The sequence below is a fragment of the Wasmannia auropunctata genome, unplaced genomic scaffold, assembly GCF_000956235.1.
Source record: "Wasmannia auropunctata unplaced genomic scaffold, wasmannia.A_1.0 LD336053.1, whole genome shotgun sequence".
NCBI classification, from domain to species: domain Eukaryota; kingdom Metazoa; phylum Arthropoda; class Insecta; order Hymenoptera; family Formicidae; genus Wasmannia; species Wasmannia auropunctata.
In genome coordinates, this window is record NW_012026837.1 from 1,362,649 (window position 1) to 1,390,013 (window position 27,365).

Below are 27,365 nucleotides of genomic sequence, written 5' to 3' on the forward strand. Positions count from 1 at the left end.
TTTTTCAAAATGGAATTTTAACATTTCTATTAAATAATTTTTATTTAAATAAAATCCTGCTTTTACTAAAAAAAAATCTCTTATAATCTACGATATATTGTAAATAATATACCATGTGATGTCCGGGACCGGATCGGCCGTGAAGACAGCTTTAAATTCGCCGTTAGCTGCGAGGGCAACATCGACATCGTTGAGAGGTTCAGTAAATCTCGGTTTCTTAAGCTGGTCGACGGTTTCGATGATCAGGTAACCCTCCACGACTTCCTCGCCCAATTTGTTCGTCAGTTCGCACATGTAGAGACCCTCGTCCTCGAGAGTGGCCTTGCTGAGATCCAATGCATACGATTCTCCTGAAGTTGTAATCCTCACCCGTTCCCCAGCTCGAAGAACCTTACCATCTTTAAGCCACTTCGCGTCTGGTCTTGGTAAACCAGTGGCTTTCACCTCGAACTTCGTGTTTTGTGTCTCGAAAATCGTTCGATCGGTGAGATCTGTGCTCACGACATGAGGCGGAGCTGCGAGGAATGACACGCGAATAACGAGTTATTATTTATCAAAAAGTTGATTTTGCAAGGAAGCATGCCTTGTTTAAACAAATCCTATCTCAGTATCAGTAGTAAATTGTAATAGAATGCATCGGGGTATGGTTGGCCAAAGAACGTTGTTATGCAATTAAATTCTTTTTTGCAGAGAAAATTATATGATATATTTCAATTTATATTATTATTTAAAACTGTTACGTGACATTCTATAATTTAATTTATTTCACATTGTATCTTTTTTGTATCAATTAATTTTGATATTTAATTTTTTAAATCTTAACTTTACATAATTAAAATAAACTATTTTAAAATTACCAAGAGTTATTAATATAAATAATTCTTTAAAATTTATAGATATAGATATTGTATATATAAACGAAGATAATAGTCTCATTTTTTAAAATAAAAATATGTGCAGATATAAATTTAAATGCAATCTATTCCTTTGTCATTTGTGTTTTATTATATCTGTTAAATATTGTACGTTCTTAATATATACTTACCTAGCTCTTGGTTAAAGTAGTAGGTGCTCAGAAAACCGCATAGTGAAGATTATAAAATTGACTATCATATTTTATAGAATAAAAGCCACAATCTTACCTCAATATTTTTTTAAGTTGGCGAAGAGTAACTATAAAAATCGAAATTCCAAAGATACAGATAGTCAATATTGCGCATGGAAGCATAAATAACATATTGATTAATTGATTATTGTGAATATTAATATTATATAATTAATCTCATATTTAAAAACTTAAATATATCAATACATTAACATATTATAAACATCAATAAAGAAAGAGCAAATAAGATTTCTAAGAATTACAAAAATACATTTTTATAAGTTCCCATCGATAAACTTTCTATAGATATTTATGTTTCCACACGAGCATGCGAATTGTTATACAAATGAAATTGTGAGAGTATCACATGCGAGAGAAAGAAAAAGGTGAGAGAATTAGCGAGATGAATCTGTCAACCATAGGTAGAGGTGATGCAACAATATGTTTCGACGAGTCGTAGTGCTGAGAGATTAGAGTTAACTGCTAAAGCTACCCATGGAACCGCGCGGTCGTACCTGACTCTCTGTCCGATTCTTTATCGAGGATCTCATCTAACACGCTACGTTGTCGTTTAACACGAGCTAAAAGATCCTTCATGTCCTCATCGATCTCCTCGTCGTCATCGAGCTGTGCCTTCTGAGAATTCTGTCTCGACAACGTTTCGCTTGACAACGCCGAAGCTTCTGTCTTCTCGAACTTCGCGGTTTCCTTCGACAACTGTCGCGCTGCGTTTGGTCGATCCAGAGTTTTCTCCGCGACCTTCTTCACCGGACTCGTGTCGCTAACTGTGGAGGTTTGACTGGGCAAATTTATCGTTTTCACATCTACACTTTCTCGCTTCAGAGTTTGATTCGACAACTCCGCCGACAATGGTTCTTCCAGAGAACGCTCCTCGGCGATGGTCTCTGTGATCTTGGAGATCTTATGTAACTTAATATCTTCCAAAGTTTTCTCTCCTGGCGTGCCATTGAAGAAGAGCTCATCGAGAATGCCGTTCGTCGTTTTCTGATCCTCCGGGAGTTGATCAGCCAATTGCACGTCCTCCGTGCTGACGTCTCGCGATAGGGCTTTCAAAGTCGATTCGTCGTCGGAAACTGAGACAATTGTGACGCCCCGATTAACGCCCAAATTTGACTTCTTCTCCTCAGTTTCCGAGAATTCCTCGATCAGCACACCGTTTTGCGGCTTGGAATTCTCTTCTTGCACGGTGTAAGCGTAAGAAGCGACTTCCTCAACGTGGGGCCCCGAATCAACACCGAATTCCCGACACTCAACTTTGGTTGCCGTCATCTTGCTGATCGTGTGGCTTTCGCCGGGACCTGCGAACGGTCTGATCTAATACCTTCGACTACCAGCGATCCGCGTACAATTGCGCGTAACATGTCCATATCTTTAGATATGATCTCTTCATATTATTACTAAAGAGTTGGAATTATTATAGAGCTGTTTCCATAAATTGCACGCTTATTACTTAAATCACGCGATGTATGTTATAATGCGTCAGATAGAAATACATTCGACTACGTTAAAAGTAGACGATGATGAAAATTTTGAAGCGAAAACTATCTTTGAAAGCGAACTTGAGTACATTCAGTTTTCAGGAGACGCATCTCGTATTTTTCTGTTTGTTTGTGTGACTGTTAGTTATGGAATATCCAGACAACACAAATGTTTAAAAGACTTTACAGGATTTTAAAAGACGCCTTTTAAACTTTTATGTCGATCGGATATTCGGTTGAATGATAATGCGTGGTATACGTAAGATTACCTGTAAGTATAGCTTCGTGTGATGTCGTGGAGGCCACAGAGATCGTGATTGTTTCATTGTCCCCTTGAACTACTTGGATGTTTTGTTTCTCCAGTTTGACGCGACCTAAATTTATCAGATATTGTTTCTACCGCCAAATAACTCAAATTACCTTTTCGATATTGCTAAATTACGTAGCGTGCGTATTTATGCGTGATAAAATTACAATACGAATTATAATGTGCACTACACGAATGTACCTAATTTTCTAAAATCGTTATTGTGCGCTTAAACAAACGTTCAAGAAACAGTCGATAACAAAAGTGGCTTCTGTTTCTAATCATAAATTCTGATATACTCAGTCAATGAAAGCATAAGAAAAATCAAACAAGAAAATTTCAAAAATTCAATGTTGCAAAAAACGTAATTCAGCTCTAGCATGCAGTGTTTTTTAATACTAATTATCTAATAGAGATGTTTTGATTCGGTTGTAGAGCAAAAGTGCTTATTCTAGCGTGTAAAGAAATCCTTATTTGAAGCGTGCGACGTCGCGAATGCTCTTGTAATTGTCAAAACGTCGTTGGATCGTTGCGTTCCAAAGTCAAAATCTCTGCATTTCTCACTCTTATGCATTCTAATTTTATAGCTAATCAAGTTACCGCACATGATTACCTTCTGATCCCGACTCTTCGGCGTGCAGAGTCTCTTCCTGCGGCAATTGTTCCCTCACCAATTTTTTCGCCTGCGTTTCTTCCACCTTCACCTCCTCGGCTATCTCTTTCGGAGGTTTTAACTTTTCGACCTTCTCATCTTCCGTCTCAGCTACGGAAGTACATTCATTCGAGTCTTTGTCGTGATGTGTTTCAAGACGTGATATGTCAACATGTTATGACACTTAGAGATTCAAAAAGATATCGGAAGAATTTCGGAGCACCACAAAGTCAATTGTGATAATCTACGAATGGGCTAATAAGAATATGAAAAGAGAAAACAGAGAACACATTTTGCGTCAACGTCAATAATGTGACGCGTCGAAAATATTTCTCCCTTTCGTTTAAAGAAATCAGGAGAATTCTTTCTACACACAGATCTTTTACACAACTACAGAAACTAATCTATCGAGAAAAAAAATCTATCGATTGACTCTCATTGTTAAAGGCCGTCCAAAAAATTCCCAAGATGTTATTGATATCGGGAGAACAAAATGTGAAGAGGGAATGGTACGGCTTTATACATTTAGTACTTACTGAACGTTGTCGAAATACGACGACTTTTACCGCTGCGATTTCTCAAAAATTAGAAATGCAATTACTGTTTTATTGATGACCACCGTTTCGGCAAATATCACGATATCAGCCCTCGTCGTAATATTTTTTTAACTCTGCCAAAATTATCCCTATGTTTAACTCTAGAACTCGATTGTAATATCAACTATGATTTTTCACATCAAAAGAAATATTGCTGTTGCAAAAATTGCGATACAATTTTTGGAAAACGGAAATTAATAATTTTTAAAGTACAATTCTTTAGTATTGGATTAATATCATTTTGTTATTATTGTACTAAATTTGACGATTGATGATACGACAATTTTATAACCGGACTTAGGCTCGCGTCGGACGGAGTCGAGTTCCAGAGTTAGGAGAAAAGATGAAGAGACGCGGAAACTTACTCAACACGATGACTTTGCTCTTGCTGGTGACGTAACCCAGCTCGTTTTCTGCTCGCACTTCGTACAAGCCGCCGTCGCTGCCCTTCAACAACGTCACCGTTAGATCGTAGTTCTCACTGCGCTGGCTGTCCCTGGTGATTTTGATTCTAGCGTCCGCTGTCACTTCCTCGCCATCCTTGTACCACTTGACTTCCGGATCCGGTGTGCCGGACACTTCAAATGTCAATTTCAGCGTTTCACCCTCCTTCAATCTCTGGTCCGCTAATTTCTTCAAAAGCTTCGGCCGAGTATTCACTGTCAAGTTGGAACTGCTCGAATTTTCGCCATACTCATTCTGCACCTTGCAGGTATAATGGCCCCTCAATTCGGTCTTCACTTCCTTGATGATCAGCTTGTAATTGTCGCCCTCTTCCACGCGAGTGTATTCTGTGCGCTTTTCCGTGATTTCAACATCGCCGAGGAACCAATGCACACTCGGCTTCGGGAAGCCCTCGATCTCGACCACGAATTCAACGTTTAATTCGCCCTCGTTTGCAGTAATGTCGCACAGTTTCGTCTTGAATCTCGGTATACCGCGTACCTGCAATAAAATTTAAAAAAACAATTGCAGAATTTTTTAACAAATTCCAAATAAATTTTAGTTGAGCAGAATATAAAAGATTATTATTTCTCAAAATAGGATCTGATTATATACCCTGACTCTCGTCTCGTCCGAAATTGTTCCATGTTTGTTCACCACCTCGGCTTTGTAAATCGCCGCATCTTCCACCTTTGCATTATTGACTGTGAGTATACAATTGTTTCCGTTTTTCGTCATCTTCACGCGGTCGTTCGCGGTCAGAAGCTCCCCGTCCTTGTACCAGTTGACTGTCGGTTCTCCGTCAGATTCCACCTCAATCAAGAGATTCAACGTATCGCCCTCGTTGATCACTCGAGGCTCGCCCAGTCTTTTTTTAATTTTCGGTGGACATCTGATGCCGACTTTCCAGATCTCTGTCGTCTGATTGATCTCGTTTCGCGCAACAATCGAGTATGAACCAGCGTCAGTCAATTTGGCGTTCTTGATTACAAGCTTGTACGTATCGCTGCTTTCCTTGATGATCTTGATACGATCGCTCTCCTCAATCAACTGACCGTCCTTGTACCAAGTCACATCCGGCGCTGGGGTAGCCTCCACTTGCACGGTCATCGTGCCCGTATCCTCGACGAGGATCATCATATCAGGCTGCTTCTTCGTGATCTTCGGCGCAGATTTCACGATCAGCTCGATCTGTGTACTGTCCTCTCCGAGTTCGTTCTTCGCCTTGATAGTATAAACGCCGGCGTCTTTAGCGGTGACCTGTTTAATCACCAACGACAAGGACTCCTCATCTTCCCAGAGGTACTTAATTCTACCACCGGCTATAATCTCCTCGCCATCCTTGGTCCACTTGATGTTTGGCTTGGGATAACCCTTCACCTGCAGATCCAACATCGCGGAACCACCGGCGCTCACCTCGGACTGCTTCGATTCCGTTTGAAGTTTCGGTTTTTCTGGATCCTTCAGCAACTGATTCACAGCGCCCTGCACTGTCAGCTCCGCGCTGCAGCTAATGTTACCTACGTATTCGAGAATGGTCATAAATCAACGTATTAATATAATGTCTGTAACGCGACAGCAATATTAAATTAATATTATTAATTATTACTAATATAATCTTTACCTGTGCTGGTCTGCGCTACGCACGTGTAAAGACCAGCGTCCTCGGGCTTCACGTGCTGGAACACCAATGCCAGAGTGTCTTCGTTATCCTTGAAAAGAACCTTAAATCTCTCCTCAGGATCAAACGCCTGGCCGTCGCGCATCCAAATGAATCGCGGCTCGGTACCAAGCTCGAGAAGACCTTCAGGAAGCCCCTGGAAAAGCGGCTTTTCATCTGTCACCGTCACCACTGCCTCGCACGTGGCCTCGCCGTAGCGATTCATAGCTGTGCACGAATATTTTCCAGCGTCCTGCTTTTGAACATCGGCAATCACCAGCTCATAAAATCCCTTCTCGGCATTGTCTCGAATGATTTTCACGCGTTCGTGCTTCGCATCGATCAAGGTATTGTCCTTGAAACTAAGAAAGAAATGTACATTAATGGATTAATTTTTTGCAAACAACAGACGTTTGAAAAAAATGTCTCAATTTTTTCAACATTTTTCTAATGCAGTGTACTGCACATCTTTTAAATTTTCGTTATGCAGCTTGTTAGCTGAAAGAGTCCCTTGTTCTCTTTTGTGAAGTAAAATCAAATTTTTATTTTTGTTTAAATATAAATTTTACAAATAGAGCGTTCTTGTATTAGAAAAAAAATTTGAAACTTACAATTTTATTTCCGGATTAGGATCTCCTTTGACTTTAATCATAAAACGTAGATAGGTATTCTCGAGAAGCTCGGTATCCTTCAGGCGCACCAAGAATATAGGAGCGTTTGCTTCTGCTCTCGCCTTCTTCTCTTCTGGGCTCACTACAATATTTTACATTAATAAATAAATAGAATTATTTATCGCGTTTAAGATTGTAACATCATAACATTATAACTTACATTGTTGAACCACTAATTGAGCGGTGCACGTCGCTTCACCATTTGCATTCAGAGCACGTGCTATGTATATGCCGGAATCTGACTCGTGAACATTCTGAATCTCAAGCTTGCACATGTTATCCGTTATTGTAGTGGTGACGCGATCAGCCAACTTGTCCTCCATTGGTTTGTTATCTTTTAACCATTGCAATCTGACGGTCGGATCGCTGGTTAACATTGTGCACTCGAAAGTGGCGACTTCTCCAGCTATAAGAGACAATTTAAATTAGCGCAAAGCAACGACGCGTCGTGATTCCGAAGGAAATGAAAATGATGAGAAGCGAGTCCGTCAATTCCGATACAACTGTCCTGTATCTAAAATACTCAAAATAAATAGCGTCGTACAATTTACGTGGATTCCTTTCAGCATCAAGATAGGGAGGAATGTGAAAATGATTCCAGAATGGATTTAACATAATTATTATATGTGCTCAGTACAATAACGAACTGACTGTTACATATGCGTATACATCGAGTATGATTGACACATAACACTGCTTTTGACATCGTGATTCATGAAAATATGAATGTGCATCAGAGAACAAATTTTAAAATGTAAAATGCATATCAAAAGATACTATCATTTGATATAACTAATAAAAAATTGCTCATTTGCTATAAAAAATTTCGTTGAAAATATAATATACACATACATGGATATACATTTCTAAATAAATATTTCAAAATTGTTTTACTATCTGTGAAAGATCACTGAAGAAGCGATATAGTGTGAACTGTAAAGATATGTCAATGTAAATATCTGTGTGTGTGTAGAGATGATATCGGTGTCAGAGTAACGTACCAGTGTAATGAAATATGAATGTGTGTGTTTAGTGTAGATATTGTGTTTAGCGAACATCTATGGTTTAGCAGTGAAGCGTGTTTAACCAGCAATGTGATATTACGTCTAAAAGCAGTTTGCTCTATTGACTATAAGAAGAACACGAAAAGATACAAGAAATGTAGAGAACAGTGAACGCTGGTAAACTAAGCAAGTACGTGTCACTTTACCTATGGCGTGTATCAATGCCTTTTTTGGTCGCGTCGCTAAAACAGTAAAAATGTATCTTATATCTTGTGAAAATCGAAGAGAGAAACGTGAGAGAAATGTATTATTCCTAACGATTATTTAACGCTACTTCTGTGCGCTCCGAATTATTAACAATATAACGTAATTGTTCAAAGCTTCGATGTCGTATACTTACGTTCTACATTACATCCCTCTATCGTCTTGATAAATACTGGCTTGCTGACATCGGTGCCAAGATCGGTGTTTATGGCAGGTGTTCTGCTTTCGACGTTCGAATCCGCTATTGCACCACCGATCGCAGTCTCGTAAGAAGTCGTCTCTGATATCCGACCCATCCCCTGCGACGAGGAAGACATTCTCGTCTCGATGGCGGACGCCGCCGATTCCATGTACGAGGACACGCCATTACGACTGCTCGATATCGATGAATACTCTATAGGGGTATTAGTTGGGAACTACCTTACTACTTGACAAATAGTACGGCCATAGAATTCGAATTAGAAAATTATCTTTTGTTTCCGAGTACGATACTCGAGAGCAAAACGGTGCGATATTTACCGGCATTCTGTCGAAACAGATAACTCAAAAAGAAAATTATCTATCTAAATTATCTCAATTATTCTCGACATTCTCGAATTTTACAAATAAACGTAATATAATAAATAATAATAAGCGTTGCAACTACGGCATACATTCGGCGCAACATCGATTTACATCACCAGCTTTAACGAGCTTCCGCATGCGACAACCGAATTACAACAAAAAATTTCCGGTACGATACGAGCATCAACGAGTTCTCACCTTCCACAACTTTCGAAGAGGCACTGTATCGACTCGCGGAATATCTTCGAGACATGTCTGCTTGTGCTTCCTCGACCTTAGTCTTCTTCACTTCCGATGTATCGGTCGTGCCGACGGAATCTTTCCTCTTCTCCGCAACTTTCGTGGGTTCTTTAGTCGCGTCTATTTTCGGTAAACCCGGGTTCGTCTTTGCTTCTTCCTTCGTTGGATTATTCTCTTTAGGTAATCCTGGATTCGCTTGAGGTGCTTCGATTTTCACCGGCACCGGTTTCTCGTCGCTCCTGAGCTCGTCCTTGCCTTCCGGTATTTCTTCAGTTACTTGAAGATCATCGGCCGCGTGCTCGGCGAGAGCGACTAAATCACTGGCGTACTGACGGATTTCCTTGAGCCAGCAAGCTTTCACGGGGTCTTTGTGAGCTACCAAAGTGATAGGGTAATTTGACACAGCCGGATTGTGTAGTTCAAAGGATCGTATATTGTCGGGATGATCCTTCACTTCTACTTCCGGTAACTAAAAAACAAAGCGATCGAATTTGTCATATTATTTTTTATGCTTCAATCATAAATATCACAATCGTTTTCTCGATTTTCTCTTACTCGAATAATATCCTTTAAGATGAAAACTGATCTGTCCTCCGATATCCGTCTAACTTTGCAAACGAGAATTCGTGCTTTGAACAGAAACAAGTATCTTTCTTTGCTTTTTCCTTCCTTATCGATAACCGTGTACCATTCCTAAAAATATATATAATTTTTTTAATTCTCTTCCACATTTAATTTACTTATTATCTTCTGATACACGCGTATACCTACATGCGTAAGTAATCTGCCAAGTTTGTGAATATTCCCTTTGTACCCTTCGATATTGCTTATGAATTTATTGTCGGTCGCTCGATGAGGGATTCCTAGCATCAACTCTAGCGCCTTTTGTAGATCGTCGCAGTTTTCACCTAATCGGGTCGAATACTTCACCAGCTCCTGTAAACAATAACATGGAAAACAATTAATAGTTAATTTCTTTCTGTGTACTAAAAATTTGATGACTTTGTGATGAACCGAAATGAGATTTATCTCCGTCCGCCTACGATCGCACGAATTTTGCGCAGTGTCGCGACTGTCATCCTTGGACCGAATTAACTTGTATCGTATACATCGATACGATTATTACTGTCGCAATTTTCTACGCTTGCACCTGTCTCGTGTTTGCAGAGAGAGTTTTTCCATAGAGCTAAATCGTGACTCGATGGTTAATCTACTGTGTAGACGAGTGCACGCTTTTAGCTCGCTAAATCGGTACAACGCCCACATATATTCGTACAAACGAGAAAGGTTCTATAGTGTCGCTTTTATATAGAGAGTCCAGATTTATCGAAAGATTTATTCTTCGACAAATTCGGCGATGTCTTTTTAGCACATACATTTCTAGCAGTGTCTAGTTACGAAGATATTTTAATCTAAAGTATCAAAGAACGCGAGAACTAGGAAGGATTTCTTAACAGAGAAAATACGGTTGTATTCACTCGTTCTAAATTTAGCAAACCTGTTGATGTCGAGTAATAATTAAGTACGGTATTATTTCAGACTTCTGGCTAATGTTTACTACGCTTATTTTAAAACACATAGTCGTTAAAGCGGCGGCGGACTGCAATGGTACTATCAACAAACAATGTATAGACCAAAAACTATTAACTACGAATCGCTCTTACGTAGACTTCAAAAGTTGCTGCCTCGATATTCATTTTCCCTGGGCAACTAGCCCACTTGCTAATAAAATTAATCTACTTGGCTTCGACGAATCAGTCACGACAAGCACGACACTGTCTCAACATTCTTGATATGTAATCTGTTACATCTAGAATTCCTCCATACTTGTTAAAAAAAATAAATGTAAATAGAATATTCATTAATATTTGTTAAATTAATTTCATACTCTAAAAGACAAATGTTAATGAAAAATATCGAATTTTTTATGTGAAATTTAAAATACAAACAGTTCGCGTCTCATTAATCTGTAATATGTATATACTTCAAATGAATGACTGTGATAATTATATCGAGGAGACACGATTTCAAGGCAAAGTGGAAAGCGGTTTAGCGCCGCGCTATTTCCGTCAGGCGCAATAAAATTCAAGCGGAAATATAGGTCGTGCTGTATATCTGTACATTCGGTTGTCTGGTATTATCACTACATTGATTTTATTAGTTAAAAAATGTGACGACTGAACTAAAAATTTTTGTATTGCTCATTATTTTTTAAATAATTTCTTTTTGAAATGGAACTGTTCTCTTTTTTTCAAATTCAAATTAATGTCGCTACTATCGCGAGATAGATATTAATAATGGAATGAAAATAAATGTTATTTTACATACCTTTAACAGGAGCTGGTAGTCGTTTATGCGTTGTATCGGGAGCTTTAAATGTTCTGATATGCTCTTATCATCACCCAGAGTCTGGCTCAACTCCTATAAGAAACAAAATATAACATAAATGATTGGAATTTTGTCATCGTCGTAGATAGATATTTAAAACAAATTTTTATGTGAATTCTACGTACAAAAAATTTTACACAAAATTAAAATATAGGAAATTCAAATCTTTTTTTTTCCACTGAAATTCCTGAGAGTTCTTCTAAAGACTGACGCTACATTTTCCTTACAGTCTTACAATCTTTTCTTGATAAATTTAATGTCAAGCTTGAAATTCTCTCGCACATACACTAATATCGATATTTATGTGTGTCTATCTACTTCAAGAAGTCATTCGCATTTAGAGCGATTATAAATTAAGGAAACGATAAATCACAGCACATTCTCGGGATAAGCAAGATTGAGGTATCTCTTTGGAGGTGATTCTCGCGTCGCAACGAACAAATTTGCCGACACCGTAATTCGACACCGGGAAGAACTGGCATGAACACATGTATTTTTGGATGTGTGACTGAATTTTGCATGCAAACGCGGGTGTGTGTCACCCCCGCAGAGCGCGTGGTCACCGCGTCCGCATGTCGAGATGACGATGATGCGGGACTGACGCGAGACCTTTGGTAGCGAGAGTGACAACGTTTGGAGAACGGAGAACGCAGAACTGTGTACCACCATCGGACGCGCACCTTGAACGAAGGAGAGAACACCCTGAGATCGCTATCGGTCGAGGTATTTCGTCGAGGTATGGTCGTCCGCGTGGCTGCTTGCAGACGGACTGCGCACAGGAGTCCGGCTCCTGATCAAATTCCGCGAATCGCGCGAAGATTCTCACACACGGACGGTGTGGTGGTCAGTGGTCCGCGGCACTGAGAAGGAATCTTCGGGTGCTCGCAACCGCCACCGCAGCATACTCGGAAGACCAATACGGCAACGGCTATACTTAGACACCGGACGATTTCGTGTACGACTGACCACGCGCGCGAAAACAACACGAAGATTGCGCGGATCATCGATACACTCTGTCCAGAGATCCGAGATGTCTTTGCATCTCTTACACAGCAGTTGAGCAATCCCTTTACCCTTATTCATTTCCTAACACGTGGATGTAAAGGGTGCATAAATAAAAATTCGCAAATGAAAAAATTTGAAACGTCTTCCTTGATAAAAATAACTTATTAGGGAAGAATTTGAGTCTCATTGAGAACAAGACCACCTTGATCGTTCTAACGGATAATCTCAAAGAGTAGTTTCACATTAAAGGACCTACAAATTATAAATATAAATCTTAAAATGAATATTTATGAATTTATAGCAAAATATATTTAACGAGAAATATTCTTTTTCTATCGTATTATCGGGTTATCACGTTATACGACATTATTTGGGACGTATTCTGAATTTTGATAAAAACACATTTTTCCGAATATCACGCATCTCGACACTATCAGTCGTAGGTAAGAGAAGCGAAAGATGTTCCGTCCGTTAAGAATAAACTCAGCTATTTTGAGGGCTGGACACACGCCCGCATATATCCCCCGCGTGTTATATAATTACATCATTTTCTCCAATCCATACCGCTGCGGCGATCGAATATGGAATTCCGATAAAAGCTTGGAACGCGCGTGACGCATTGAAATTATAAATAAAAGGACATTTATTTCGAAGCTTTGGAGCAATTACGTGATGTGTGTTAAAAGCTTTTAAAAACTATTATTAATAGATAATAAATCTTTTTTAAGATATGTTATATATACATGATATTTTATATAAATATAATACAGTATTTATACTGTATATACAATATTTGATATTTATCTATTCTAATATTTTTATTTTATTACTTTTTTTGATAATAAATAATATTTGATTTTCCATCCAGACACAAGTATCATTGAATATTTTTAGAAAAATAAAATGTTAGTTTGCGATTCTCTTGATATTTACATTAATACCAATTTGTTATAATTTGCGCGTTTAAGTTATTCTCATTTCATTTTAGTTAATTCAATTATTTACTAAGTTTCGAAAATAAATTTCACGTTTCAGTCTCGTCAATTAAGCTTAACAATTAATTTTAATTAAAAGGAACAACACTTTTATTCATTATCACAAATTAGTAAGAATTGAATTTTTGCAATTATCATGATAAAACACTTGCCTCAAAGTATTCGCGTACTTCGTTATTTGTCTGGAGAAATTCCTGAGCAGCAGGTTCGTCTCTGCAGTACGCCACGTGCTTGTCAAAGTCTCTCTCCTGAAATAGAATAGCGTCTTATTGTAATTAACAATTCGATTCAAGCGTCAGTTACGTAATATTAGATTTATTCTTCGACACAATGTTTACTTTCATAGAAAAACTTTCATTTCATACTTTATATATTTCCACAAGTGCAATTCTCATATATAAAAAAAACACTTTGCGCTCTTGCGCAGAGAATTAAAAATATAATTACAAACATAATCAGAATGATTATTTTAGCAGTTTTAGCTAATGCGAACATTAACATAAAATTATTTTAATAATAAACATTACTAGCAAGATGTATGCACTTACCAATCTCAAGAAAGTTTTTCCAAGCATACGTGGTTGATCCGCATAGTACTTGACGCCCTCGATCAACACCCTGCCGAACGATCTAAGTAAGGCCGGAATTAATTATCATGCCAAAGTCACACCACGCCTAACATGCTACGGAATGGAAGTCTGTGTCATCTTCAGAATGCGACACGCTTCACTTAGGAGCGATACGTAATGCAAGGTAATCCCAAAAATATGGTATATTTTGGTTGTCAATTATTATTTACTGATCTACAGAGGGTGGAAACAAATCTTACGGAGAAATTAGAATCTACAAATGTAGATTAAAACAGCAAGATCAACATTGATGAGCATTGAATTAACTTTGGTCGAAGTTAGTAATCAAATTAACTTCTATTAATGTCGTACGATGTCGTGAGTAACATGATAATTTTCTTCAACGAGATTAGAAATGTCTATATTTACTTCAAGCTTATGCAGTTTTATACTAACATTTGACTTGTTACGTGTCAAATTATGTCTACCATTAAGAAGGATATTATAATCAAATTCTTAAAAAGCGATAATATAGATTTAGATTATAGATTAATCTTTGGGGCACGTTCACATGTACGAAGAAGCACACTATCACACAAAATACGCTTTGGCTATAAACTTACGCTTTATACATCGTATTCCGCTATAAGTGAAAGAATAATGTGTGGAGAATTGTATGCGTATATGATGTAATCGTGTATAATACCGGAGTGTGTGACAATTTTTGGTAATATATCTGATCAGCCAATAACAAATGTACATTAAATTAAAAGATTATTCGAGTGTGCATGTGTTTCTTCGATGTGTTCGCAGTTGTATAATAACAAAACAAAACATTCATGTCTATGTAATTAACGCAATAAAATAATTTAGTAAATAATAGTGCTTAATCTGTATAATTTCCACAACTGTACTGAATCTATGAGAAAAGATACGGTATTATTTGACAAAACTTCGCGATCAATTGCGTGTGACAATAAATGTGTACATCTAACATGTTTTCACCGATAAAATGAATAAAAATCAATTAAAGAAAATATAAACGTGTCAGGTTTTGTATAATGTATCCGTGAATGCTCGTCTGACAATGTTGAAGTGCTTTTGTGTCTTCCTATCGCTACCGTAGATACATACGTGTTATGAAAATCAGCTATTTGCTTCAGATTAGTGAAAATAACTTCTTTGTTGTCTCGCACGGTTCGCGGAACGCCAGGATTGTCGAGGAGTTTCAGATAACGTTCGACGACGAGCTGAATATCCTTGCCGAATTCTTCCTCCGTTTCGATCAGTTCTTTCACGACAGCCCTGTAAGCAAAGCGAATGTTAAAATATTTTGGTTTTAATTATACTAATTATAGCGAAGATTAGAAATATCCTAATATTTTTAAGCTTGTGACACAGAATAAAATATAATTAAAGAAAATATATATACTTGAAAATTATAAAAACTGTGTTAAAAATTGAAAATGTACGTGTACATACTCTCGTCGATAATGAGAATCTTCTGGCCGACTCATTGACGAAGTCTCTTCGCTAAGCGCCGTTTGCATTAAAATTGATGAAGGTAACCATCCTTGCCTTCCGTCGGATGTACGAACGTATACCCTGTAAAGTAACAAATTCTATTAGATAATTGCATATTGTAAAAAAAAAATAGTATTCTCCGTCACAATAAATACTTTCGTTTTTCTAAGATTGCGAAAATTCTAACAAATTTTACTCTTTGTTAGACTCTGTTGAACTTTGATAAAACACATTTTCTTGAGAATCATTAATCATCTCTGATAATCATCTCTAGCAATTCAAATTGTACATTTTTAATATTTAAAAACTTATTTAAAAATCATTGTTCAGAAATGTTCACAATTTTGTTCTTGATACTTTTGCTGATAATTTTGAATCAATTAAAATTCATCTAATAACTAAACTAGATCGGATCGGATGTTATCGAAAGGGGTGATATAGATAGATATTCGAAAGCGTGGGAGTCGCATAGTTATATTTATGCAGAATGACTAAGGCATCGTGCCATCTTGTCATCGAAGTCATCGTCCATTCACAGAACGCAAAATCCGCTGGCGAACGTGCTCGAATAGCTACACAGGAGTTTTATCTTGTAACATTTTCATTCTTATGATTATAGAGAGCTGCACTGTCTCTTATCAATTCGAATATCGTTTTAGTAATAATGAAATGTATTGCATATTAAATTAATTTAACAATATAATTTTCTAAAATTATAAATATGTTCAAGTTTATGCAAAACATCCGTGATTTCGTTAACACAATGCCTCTTCGACATTCGAAGGTTTCCTTGGGCATATAAGTTGTGCACGATCGGTTCTACTGACACTGGCTTGCCGCCAATCACGCAGAGATACGATCGCGCGAGATATTATGGCCCAGGACGTTTATAAATGCTTAATCTTCATTAGCGTCGTCATAATTCAGCGGTGTTGAATTTATTTCGGAATCGTGCAAGTCCAAATTTGCTCTCAATGCAGCTGCATGACAACGGGTCGCTTCTGTCTCGTCTGTATTTAAACGATCCAAAAACGCGCACGTGCCGCAGGAATTCGACTGACTATTCCGTTAAATGCAACGTGCTAACGATGCAACAGTAAAGAGATTTATCGAGAATCACTCATCATAAATATTCGATTTAGTAGTATTTGAATATTAAATTTTATAGCAATTTATTATTTTGCATTTTTGGCCAAAACCATAGTTTTGTGACGTTTGTCTATAAAGATATTCGTTGTATTATAATTGATATAACATTGTATATATGTATATTTAATCTATTAATGCATAATATAGATTTTGAAGTTAAACGATACTTCATTAAATTATTTGTGATTATTAATTTGTCGAAACAAATCTGTGTTAATTTTTTAAAAATTTATACATATTTCTTTAATTGTTGTTTACGTCATACAAGAAAGAAGACGGCGTTTTATCGGTGACGACAATCGTTATCTTATAACACAGGAAGTCGATGGTGACGTGTGACTTGATGAGTCAAAATTTAATGTCGCAGCCTTCATTATTCTATTTTCAATCGGTCAGACTTTGTTACGAGAACGGGGTGAAATATCGAAGAACTAATTTACGCTTTCGGCGACAGAATTAGTGGATGCGGAACGTAGTAATTCTAGTTGTTGCGTTATCAAACGATTTCCAAGATGGAAATATAAATGAACGTTGCAGTCTCGATCTCGACGCCGTACCTTTGAAGGCTCGAGTCGACGCTCGGGCTGCTTCGAGCACGCGGATCTGTGTGATTTCGACGTGGTCGAATCGAAAGCTTGTGCTTGGCGGCCGAATTATCCAAGATATCACCGACTTCGACCTCCAGATCGGGATCCATCCTCGCTTTCCTACAACAACGCGAAGCATCCGCTGTAAGATCTCGTCCGTTGTGCGACGAGAATTTTATAAAAAAAAAGTTATATTTGTTAAGTCATAAATTTGTTATTGAAGTCAACCGCATTACAATGAGTAAATCTTAAACGTGCAAAGGGGTTAAAGCGGATGTTTCGCAAGCATTGTGGTAGAATGAGGGTGCCATTTGCGAATTATATTTCGCAAATACCGTTCCACCTTGTTAATTTTGCAAATATAGCAGAAAGCCATGTGCTGTGTGCTAATTTTACGACGTGTAACAGCAAGGCGTAATTTTCACGCAGCACGGTTCTTCCGCCGTTATATTTCTTCATTCCAGAAGTCCCATACGATTTAAGATCGCAGTTTCGCGAGACTTTTATTCTTGACCATTCGCAGATTATTCACCCGTTGTACAAGCAAGCGCGTGGACGCCAATTTTCTTGCACAATCGAGATCACCACCGCGAGATCTTTATGCGACTGTAAATTTTGTGGGTATTTTCCGTCTGTCAAAGTATTTACAAATTTTACGTCATATGTCAGACGGGACATACCGATATGCTAATAAAACCACCGTGCGGTATAAAAATAGAACACCACAGGCGGGTGTGCAAGCAGAAGCGTGTCTTACACCCGCAGGGCAATGATCCGCGTCTTACGGTTCGATATCCGGATTAGCTTGTGACCGAAGCTCCCGGGTTTTCCTTACGGTCGTGCGAAGAAGTTACGGCATTCGACGGTGGTCGCGAAAGTATGTAATTGCGGCCGCGGTTACGCATACAAACAGTAGCTGCCTTCAAGCTCCGATATTATCCGCGCTCGCTCTCTCGCGAGAGGAGATCAGCGTCAGCGCTAATAGACGAGATGCACCTGTTGGCCATAAATGCGCTCGTCCGATCTCTGATCTCTCAGTTATCGCTTCCGCATGTACCGCCGAGATCTCGGGTATCGGTGATAAACAGCTTGGACAATCGTTATCGCAGGCATGTCGACACGCGCTGCGTGAGACCTACGCGCGTGTGAACGATGAGTCGTGCCGGCTATCTTTAGATCGCGCGGTGGATTTTATCCACCACGAAACGGTTGCCACCCACGTGTACGCGCACGATCCGAAAGGCAACGCGGTGACAATACTCATCGAGAAGCTCTACCATCTTTTTTCTCTTTTTAAATTATCCTTGAACTAAAAATTGCTTACTTTGCCGAACCGTCGTGCTCGATGGCCTCGACGATGTCGCCGACGTTTACGGCGAATCCATCGGTGTCCGCTACGTAGTCCTTCACGACGACATAATTTTCCGAGGATCCCTGTAACAAAAATACGACGGCATAAATAGAAGCGAAAAACTGTACGCGACTTTTTCTTTCAAGTGTACCTTGAAATAAAGATAGAGATGATGTTTTATAAATTGTAAAAAGCAATTGAATTATAAAATTATTGTCGAAAAATAGAGATAGATTTTGGAACCGTTCAACACTGAGAGAATCAATTAGCAAGATTTAACGTAAATCACTTTCTTGATTAATCGTAAACATAATTTATCAAGTTTATGTGAAATAAAATTTTCTTGGCTTTCTGACGAAAGGTTCATAAAAATCAAATATTCATCACATAATTACAGTTCAGTCTGCATCTTCTTAATACTTTACCCGCTCGAAGCTGTTCCATTGCCGAGCACCATTCAATCTCTTCAGACTCGGCGTGTTCTCCCTGCTAACTGAATAAAAAGCAGCCGATTGCTCGGATTTTGACAGAGTTGCAGTACCGTTGCTTTCTTGTTTGTTAGAACTACCATTGGCAGAGCCATCCAGACTGCTCGCAATCGAAGTCGTGCCAGTGAAGGTGGTGGACATTATCTCGCCGTCAATATCCACCTCCTTTGCTACCGGGCAACAATACATGGAAAACCGATGAGCGGCGGGACGATTCAACTTGAGCGCCGAAAATACGTGCAACGGTTCGAAGTGATGTATACCATCCTCATCGAGGACGGTGTAGGCGACCTCACCGGTTAACACTGACCTGGAGGCCTCTCTAGGCACGACCGCTTGCATACCCTGTTTCAAAATCATGAAAATAGCCGATCGCTTGTGGCTTCTTCTCAGTAGAAACTCTTCCATTGCCAGACTGTTGTCGGCGCGTAGCAACGCGGTTGGAACGTCGGCCGAAGACATTAACGGTGTCTCTTCGGGTACTATCATTAACGCGGCGCTCTCTCTCACGAGAGTTCGCAATCGCGGATCCGTTCTAGCCAATTCGGGATCACTGCATAGCTGTCCAAGAGCATTTAAGAAAGGTGGTCGCTCCTCCGCGAGTTTTCTCATAATTGCCAATCTCCTCAATACGTCCATTGTCACTCGGTCGTTCGCCAGCGCCCGGGTAGATTTCTCGTCGCTTATCACCGACAGCAAGCTGTTTGCCGTGTCAGACATTCCCAAAGCTCGTGCTAAACCCACCGCTTGAAGCAGCATCTCACGAACGTCCGGTCCTTCGGTGTTCAACAGCTCCTTTACATGAATCTCGCTCGATTCTCGGATTGCTTGGACGATCGCCTTGTAAACCGTCTCCGCAGCCTCCTTCTCAGTTGCCACGGCCGCCACATGTCGTGACACGTTCTCCAAAACAAGCGACACCAGCTCGGGATCGTTTTTCGAAACGGTTCGGAAGGCCGGTCCGATCAAATCCGAGCCATGTTCCTCTTCGAGAACCATCGATAGCTTGTCGAGCACGACATCTTTCCGCAACGGCTTTGAACTTACAGTCGATTTGAGAATGTCTACTTTGCTGTCTAATAATTTCTTGGTGTCTAATAATTCCGACAGTACGCTTTGGCAAAGAAAACTACGATTTTGCGGAATTAAGAGAATTTTCAGGATTTCGTCTACCGATTGATCGACGTCTCGATCGTTTTGACGCAACAGCATGTTAAACGATTCACTGACAGAGGAGTAGACGAAATCTTGAGAGTTGCTATTACCCAATATTACTTGTCGATCATCCGATATTATCAAGACAGCTGCTGAGATCGCTGCCCTTATTATACCCCGAAGTGATTCGACGTTATTGTCATCGTTTGTTTTCATTTCTTCAGTTTCAATAACAGGCGATCGATTACCGTTTGTCAACGTTATTGCATTTGCAGTATCTGAATTCTGCTGCTGTTGCTGCTGCTGCAGGGCGATGTTTTTCGCTAACTGCGCAATTGTCGACATGACTTGTGCCAACTTTACCGCCGTACTACCTTGCAGACCCAGCTTTGTCGTCGCAGCGAGAGCCTGCTCTAAGGCCATCGCTTTCGGATCCACATCCACATCCACCGTAGGCAGATTCGTCGCAACTTTTCGCCCCACGGATAATCCTGCCTCGGATAATTCGTGCAACAGCTTAGCATCTATGCTGGTCTCGCCGCGATGACGAAAACGCGGATTGTAGTGCAGATGCTGTGGTCGCAGCAGTCGTAACTCCTCGGGAGTAACCTCGAAACCCTGCACAGAGAATTCCAGCTCACCCTCAGGCGTATCAATGAGATCGGGAGCGACGAAACAAGGCCCCTCTTCCGTCTGCACGATTTGACCCGGCACGAAGGTCACACCCATTTCGCCAGCCTCCACTACGCGACCCGGTACAAATCTAGGCCCATCCGGCGTGTCCACCACTTGTCCCGGCACGAATCTAGATCCTTCTTCCTCGGTGTAGATTACCTGACCGGGGATGAACGTCGGCCCTACCTTGGTATCGACGATCTGACCCGGTACGAAACGTGGTCCGTCCGGCGTGTTTATCGTTTGACCGGGCACGAACTTGGGTCCAGTCCGGGTCTCAACTATCTGACCAGGCACAAATTTCGGTCCACTGCTAGTATCAATTACTTGACCAGGCACGAATTCCTCCCCCTTCTCTGTCGTAACTATCTGACCCGGCAGGAAGCCATCCTCGGTCATGACACCCGGTACGAAACGCGGTCCGTCCTTGTCGCCGGTGACCAACTGGCCAGGCACGATTCTTCTGCCCTCCGGTAAATTTCTCGCGTTTTCCGGAAAGAACTCAATACCCTTCTCTGTCTGCACCATGTGACCGAAGACTTCGCGCTGCTGAAGAGTTGATACCGTACTCGCAGTCTTTGGATCCACAGGTATACCGACGGGACCGGCGTTTTGGAAGATTACCTCATCGAACTTGCTCGCTGCAATGAATTCGAAGCCTTTCTCAGTGATAACGGTTCGTCCTGGACAGAATACCATACCTTCCGGAGTCTTTAGCACCTGGCCCTCGACAAATTTCTGGCCTTTCGGAGTGTCTAGAGTCATTCCTGACACAAATGTCGGGATATCTTCCGTTTCTCTAGCAACACCAGGGACGAAATGTTTCTCACCCGATTTCGTAGTCACGTACTGGCCTGGAACAAATTGCGGACCTTCAGCCGTTAGCAATGTCTGTCCAGGAACGAACTTGGATTCGCCGTTCGGTGATTCGACGCATTGACCCGGCACAAATTCGTGCCTGCCGTTGATCTGCACATTCTGTCCTGGCACAAAGACCGGTTCGCCGCGATAATCCGTGACGGTCTGACCCGCCATAAAACGTACTCCATTTGGAGTGACCACGGTCTGACCCGCGACAAAAGTACTATCCATTTTCACTTGACCAGCTACGAATTTCGGGCCTTCCTCCGTCAAAACGGTCTGACCCTCGACAAACTTACTCCCCGCCTCGCTTGTGTGGAATGTCTGGCCTTGGACGAAACGCTCACCTCGCTCCGTCGTTAGGGTCTGCCCGGCGACAAACACCGACGTCCTCGTTCCTTCCAACTCGTTCACAGTCACGATCTGTCCGGGGATTAAAAGAGGACCGTCAGGCGTATTAAGAGTTAATCCGGGAACGAAGATGGGACCTTGAGGCGTCTGCAAGGTTTGACCGGGCACAAACATAGTGCCGGAAGGTGTTTGCACCGTTTGGCCAGCGACAAATCTCTCCGCCGATTTAATATCCAGCTTGAGACCCTTAACGTTATGCATCGTAATCTTCTTGCCGGTGGGCAGGTTTCGTACGATTTCAGGTATCTCCTCCATTTTAGGCAGACATTCTAACGCCTGTTCTCCAGCCTGCAAAAGCTTCTCCGTCACGTTCGCACTCCCTTCGAGATCGTCCTGCGGGATACTTTGAATCGCACTCTGCAACGTAACGTCCGGCTTTGCGATTAAAGGCGTCAACGGCTTTGCGATTGCGACCGCTTCGAAACCACCTACAAACTCATTATCAGATATAGGATTAGCGTATAAAATTGGTTCTTGATCTATAATTTGTGGCTCAGCCATTACAGGTATTGGCATTTTCTCGATCGTCGGCATACCGGTTGATTTTTTCATATTATTCTGCAATGAATTCCAGTCTAATATGTTAGAAATGGGTTTTGTTGTATCCTTGAAGACATTCGACATATTTACGACATCGAAAGATGTTAATCTCGCTTGTTCCGCATTCACGTATTTCCAGTTTTCCGCCATTTCCTCCTTGATCTCTTCTTTGATGCTTCTTAGTTTAAGCTGCTTGGTACGTTGGAGCTCTTCCTCGTCGGCTGCTCTCTCCTTCTCCTCGAAGAACTTCTTTGCATAATTCAATACAGTCTGCTTCTTCCTCTTTCGTTTTCTAGCCTCGGCCTCCAGCTTTTCTCGTTCCTTCAGCACCTCCTCGCGCGGTCCCATGCCGTCATAAAGATTCTCGAAATCCTCTAAGTTCTTAAAATCAACAGACACATTTTTGCCCTGCTTCAGCCTTAGCAAAACGGTATCGCAATCCCTCGAGAGCATTACGTCCTTGACATCCCCGTCCCTGACGGCGGCTTCCAACTTCGCTGGGAACACGAGGCTGCATCTTCGCTCCTCCACCGTGTACACGAATTTCTCCGCTTCTTCAATCGGGGTTTGCTTCGCGTTTAGAAGCTCTCTCAGAGCACGTTGTTGCTCACCCTCGCCCTCCAGGATCGGGAAGACGTAACGATAGTCCTTGAGCACCACGTGCTTCTTCTTTTCGCCGACGATCAGACCGGCGGTGTAGTGATGCGGACCGAGACCCGACGCGTTCGTGATCTTGCATTTTGACTTGTCGTGAGGATGCGCGCCCAACAGCACCGGAATGTAATGATGGGTCGGCAAGCCGTAAGATTTGCCAGTAATGCGGCAGAATCGCTTCGCGTCCGCTGGACTTATTGGCGGTAGAAGCGGAAAATAGTTTGGTCTAGGGAGACCCCGACTTCTACCTGTAATCCTGCAGAAGGACATTGTCTCCCTCCGAGATAATTATTCGATATTCGATGAGATCATTAGTAATATTTTATAATTTTTTTAACAATTATAGATGTTGTCACGTGGACTTCAAAATCTATTATAGAGATAGACAATAAATTATTCTTTTTAATCATACCTTTTTACGGTAATTCGAGATTATGATATTATCTGTGATTAAAATATTAAAATAAAAGTAAATTTTACATGTTAAAACTTTTGAGATTTTGGTTGATTCAGATTTGTCTGAACTCAAACTTACGACGATCTCATGAATCGTGCGAATCATATAGGAACGCGATACGAAAGTTCTCGTTTTAATCAAAGATCGATTTATACCGCTTCTTTTTTCAGGAATTAATGTCCAATCGCGTTATTTATGCCCACACGTCAACGAAACCTTTTTGCCAGTGATGCGAACAAATGGACATCAGCTCGAAACTTGGCATTCACACGACGGAAATCACGACTTTGCGCCCTCGATCATTTGCACGCCTTACGCCTCCGTCTCGCCTCCGCCGCGATATCGTTGAATTTCGCTTTGATCTCTTTCAATTTATCTACACATCTCGATTTTGAATATACCTTATTACGCACAATTTTTTCCTTCTTTTTGAATAAAATATTTAATTTAAATCATTCGTCAATATTTTCCAATATAGCCTTTATAATTAATTCAAAAAATTGAGTACGGTTTTAGCATATTTCCGTTTATAAAAAAACTTGTCTTACTACTTATGCTTACATCTGCTCAACATTATTTATTCTTTCTTTTCTCAGAGCGGGCATTTAACGTTTGACATTTTACTTTTGATTGCTTAATATCTCGCACACGCGTCACCTGTAGACTGACATTATATTAGAGGATTTCACGGTTTACTTTTCATATTTATAGTTCTAAAACAAACACTTTCTGTCTTACGTCATTACATGTCACGAACCGCAAACTTAATTTATCAATTAATCCACTTATTAATTAATGGAACTTCATATATGCACTTTTATGTAGATAATTTAATAGCAGTTCTTTAAAAAAATAATTTTAAAAACATTTTAAAAATTTTTGTAAAAAAAAAACAATTAATAATCACTTGTTTTAGTATTTGGAATTTTCCAAACTCTTTGACAATATTTAATCTCATGAAGTAAAAGTTCTTTCTAAATTTTTTTACTAAACACTAATTTTCGAAGTAATTTTGATCTATTCTGTTTCGTTATTAGAAATAAAAAATTATTTTGCTTCTTATCATTTCTTCTTACGCGAATATTATTCTCGTCTATTCGATGTCATGTCTATTCGGTTCTCGTTCCAGTGCAATCGAATGCACGCGTTCTCCATTATTTCCATACAATTTCTGTTGGTTTCCTAGCCGGCGTAGATGCCTCGTTCGTGCCGATCACCGAGCAAAACGTCCTCACTCTCACTACACCGGTCACATCGTTCGGCTTTCCGCAAGATGCGGTCCTCCCGAAAGGTGTATATCGGCGATACGCGGCGAAAGCGAGACTACTCTCTGCGTACGAAGTGGCTAAGAGCCGTTTGCACAGCGAGTCTCTCTCTCGGCTCCCACGACCAGAAATAGCCTACCCTTCTTACACTTCTCCAATACAGCTTTAGAACGGAGTACACGGACCCGGATCTCCGTAAAGTCGTGCATGGCCCATACTGGATTTTCGGCGCTCAGGAGTTCGCACGTGGAAGTTTTTCGCGTCGCGAAAGTCATGGGTTTTCCCACAAAAATTTCGGTAACAACTTTTTCGAATCTACATGACAATTTAATAGGAATATTATCCCCAGAATTAAAATTAATATTTCCTTCATATTTTTCTAATGTAATTTAATAACTTTCTATGTCCTCGTTATAAATTTAAAGGCGTAAATTTTATTAATTGCTTGATAATTTCCTGGATATTAATGGTACACCGAGTGGAGTTTCATTTTAAGCTTAAGCATCTTTAACGATGCGAGTCCTGGTAATAAATCGCAAAATTCTTGACACAATGTTAGTTTAAAAAGAGCAAGAGGTGGTTTGCTCTGGATGGTTAAGCCCCTCGTAAACAAGTGCGCGGACGCTTTGTTGGCAATGTCGAGCGGGATAAGTGCGATAAAGCATTACAATGAAAAACGATGAGAATGAGCGATGGCATTTAAACTCAAACGTTCACTCGATACCAGTCCGCTGGCAGATGAAGGAAAAATCACACATGCACGAGCATCCAGAATGCACTTGCATATTTTTTATGACCGAGCGAACGATTTTCACGCACGCGACTTAATGGATGGCTGAAGCTATTTCAACGTTTTGTTCCGCGGTCGTTCGCGGTGATTTACAACAACTGTTAGCTTCTTCAGGGAAGAAGCCGAACGAATTGCGATGAGTGCAAAGTCAATACCAATTTATAATAGAGCTTTTTGGCATAATGAAAGAGGGAATTAATCTTCAATGAAAAGTTAAACTTAATCCCGGAGGAAAGAAATAAGATTATTTATCTACGCAAAAGTAAATATAACAGTTGTGATTAACTCTTGTCAACAATATTAAAATAAGAAACTGATTACAGAAACTAAACGTCGATTGCAGAATTTGACCAAGTAGACAGTTGATTATAAAGATTACAATAATCGTGTAAATTAATTATTTTATATTCTTGTCTGCTTTTTCTCGAAATCAAGATTTCGATTGGAAAATTCTCTTGGACGACGACGAGGCGCCAGACGTGTGCATTTCGTGGGCGGAATTCGCGATCGCTCGTATAACTCACTGACGACCGATAAACGCATCTGGCTGTTGTTGAAGCTGCACGACGCGAAAGGCGATCAAAAATAGACTGGGAATAAAAACCAACCGCCGGGCAATTGCCTCGCGTATAAACGTAAATCGTGTAAACCCTTCGGACTTTGTCTCCAGTTTGCATTAAAAATAGTTCATCTCTCATTTCCAGAAATGTCTCAAGATAAAGTATATGCTAAAATACTAATGCTAATAATTATATATGTTACAAAAAAATTTAATAGAGTAATTGAGTAAGGAGCATAAAAAATGAATTCAAATAAATTACAATTTTCATTCCTGGTTTTTATAAGTTCGTCAGGTAATCGATAATAAGATAACAAGTTATAAAAATTTATATAATTTCTATAATATCGAATGTATTTTATTAGACAGATTTTGGAACATACTTTATTAAATAATGAAAAGAAAATATACAAAGATATTAGAGCTTTTCGTCTCTGAACATAAGTTCAGTACGCGTGGTTGACGTGTCTCTGACAACGGCATCATCGTTTTTGACACGTTACGTCAGTCCATTGGAAAAATCTGAGAACCATTGCGATCGAGGGGAGACCGAAAATGGGGTACATGACAGAGGTAGATGGAATACCTGATTCGCTGCCAAAAGCTGTAGTCTACACATCGCCATTTCGAGCACTCCCGCGATACGCGTGCGTGTCTTTCGTCTTCACGCGTTGTCCTCCCCTTTTTGCTCATTGCCTTTCGTACGGCAATCTTTTTTTAAAATCGTTCTCTTTTGCGCGATGCACACAAGGGATGCGTTATGTCGGCGCGTTTCACGTTTCGCGGAGCAGCGTTTCGTTCTAGCGATGTTGCACCGAAATATCTCCTCCCCCAACCCTATTAGGTTTGGCTTACAATTAGTTAATCGTGCAACTTTTCTCTTGGTTGTAATATACGTAATTATTATCACATCGCGTGATATATTTTATTATCGAT

At 40.1% G+C, this 27,365-nt stretch overlaps 1 protein-coding gene across 7 annotated transcripts in view; it reads right to left on the bottom strand.

Annotated features, from left to right (window-relative positions):
• LOC105450954 (muscle M-line assembly protein unc-89) overlaps positions 1–26,626 on the bottom strand; it is a 35,957-nt gene extending 9,331 nt beyond the window's left edge. Inside the window, exons 1-23 of one of the 7 annotated variants that reach the window (XM_011691095.1) lie at positions 24,892–26,626; positions 19,000–23,728; positions 18,548–18,657; positions 17,194–17,343; positions 15,446–15,568; positions 15,098–15,268; positions 13,943–14,024; positions 13,547–13,642; positions 11,335–11,427; positions 9,778–9,942; positions 9,562–9,699; positions 8,965–9,475; positions 8,339–8,596; positions 8,145–8,180; positions 7,095–7,340; positions 6,875–7,016; positions 6,228–6,625; positions 5,219–6,123; positions 4,525–5,104; positions 3,525–3,674; positions 2,874–2,978; positions 1,621–2,424; positions 113–515 (exon numbers count right to left, since the gene is read on the bottom strand). In XM_011691095.1, coding sequence (XP_011689397.1) covers positions 113–515; positions 1,621–2,424; positions 2,874–2,978; positions 3,525–3,674; positions 4,525–5,104; positions 5,219–6,123; positions 6,228–6,625; positions 6,875–7,016; positions 7,095–7,340; positions 8,145–8,180; positions 8,339–8,596; positions 8,965–9,475; positions 9,562–9,699; positions 9,778–9,942; positions 11,335–11,427; positions 13,547–13,642; positions 13,943–14,024; positions 15,098–15,268; positions 15,446–15,568; positions 17,194–17,343; positions 18,548–18,657; positions 19,000–23,628 — 10,295 coding nt within the window. In that variant the 5' untranslated portion in view covers positions 23,629–23,728; positions 24,892–26,626. Of the gene's footprint in view, positions 1–112; positions 516–1,620; positions 2,425–2,873; positions 2,979–3,524; positions 3,675–4,524; positions 5,105–5,218; positions 6,124–6,227; positions 6,626–6,874; positions 7,017–7,094; positions 7,341–8,144; positions 8,181–8,338; positions 8,597–8,964; positions 9,476–9,561; positions 9,700–9,777; positions 9,943–11,334; positions 11,428–13,546; positions 13,643–13,942; positions 14,025–15,097; positions 15,269–15,445; positions 15,569–17,193; positions 17,344–18,547; positions 18,658–18,999 lie in introns of all 7 variants that reach the window. The other 6 variants (XM_011691093.1, XM_011691092.1, XM_011691096.1 and 3 more) reach the window with 6 other exon arrangements.
• Positions 26,627–27,365: the final 739 nt, after the last annotated feature.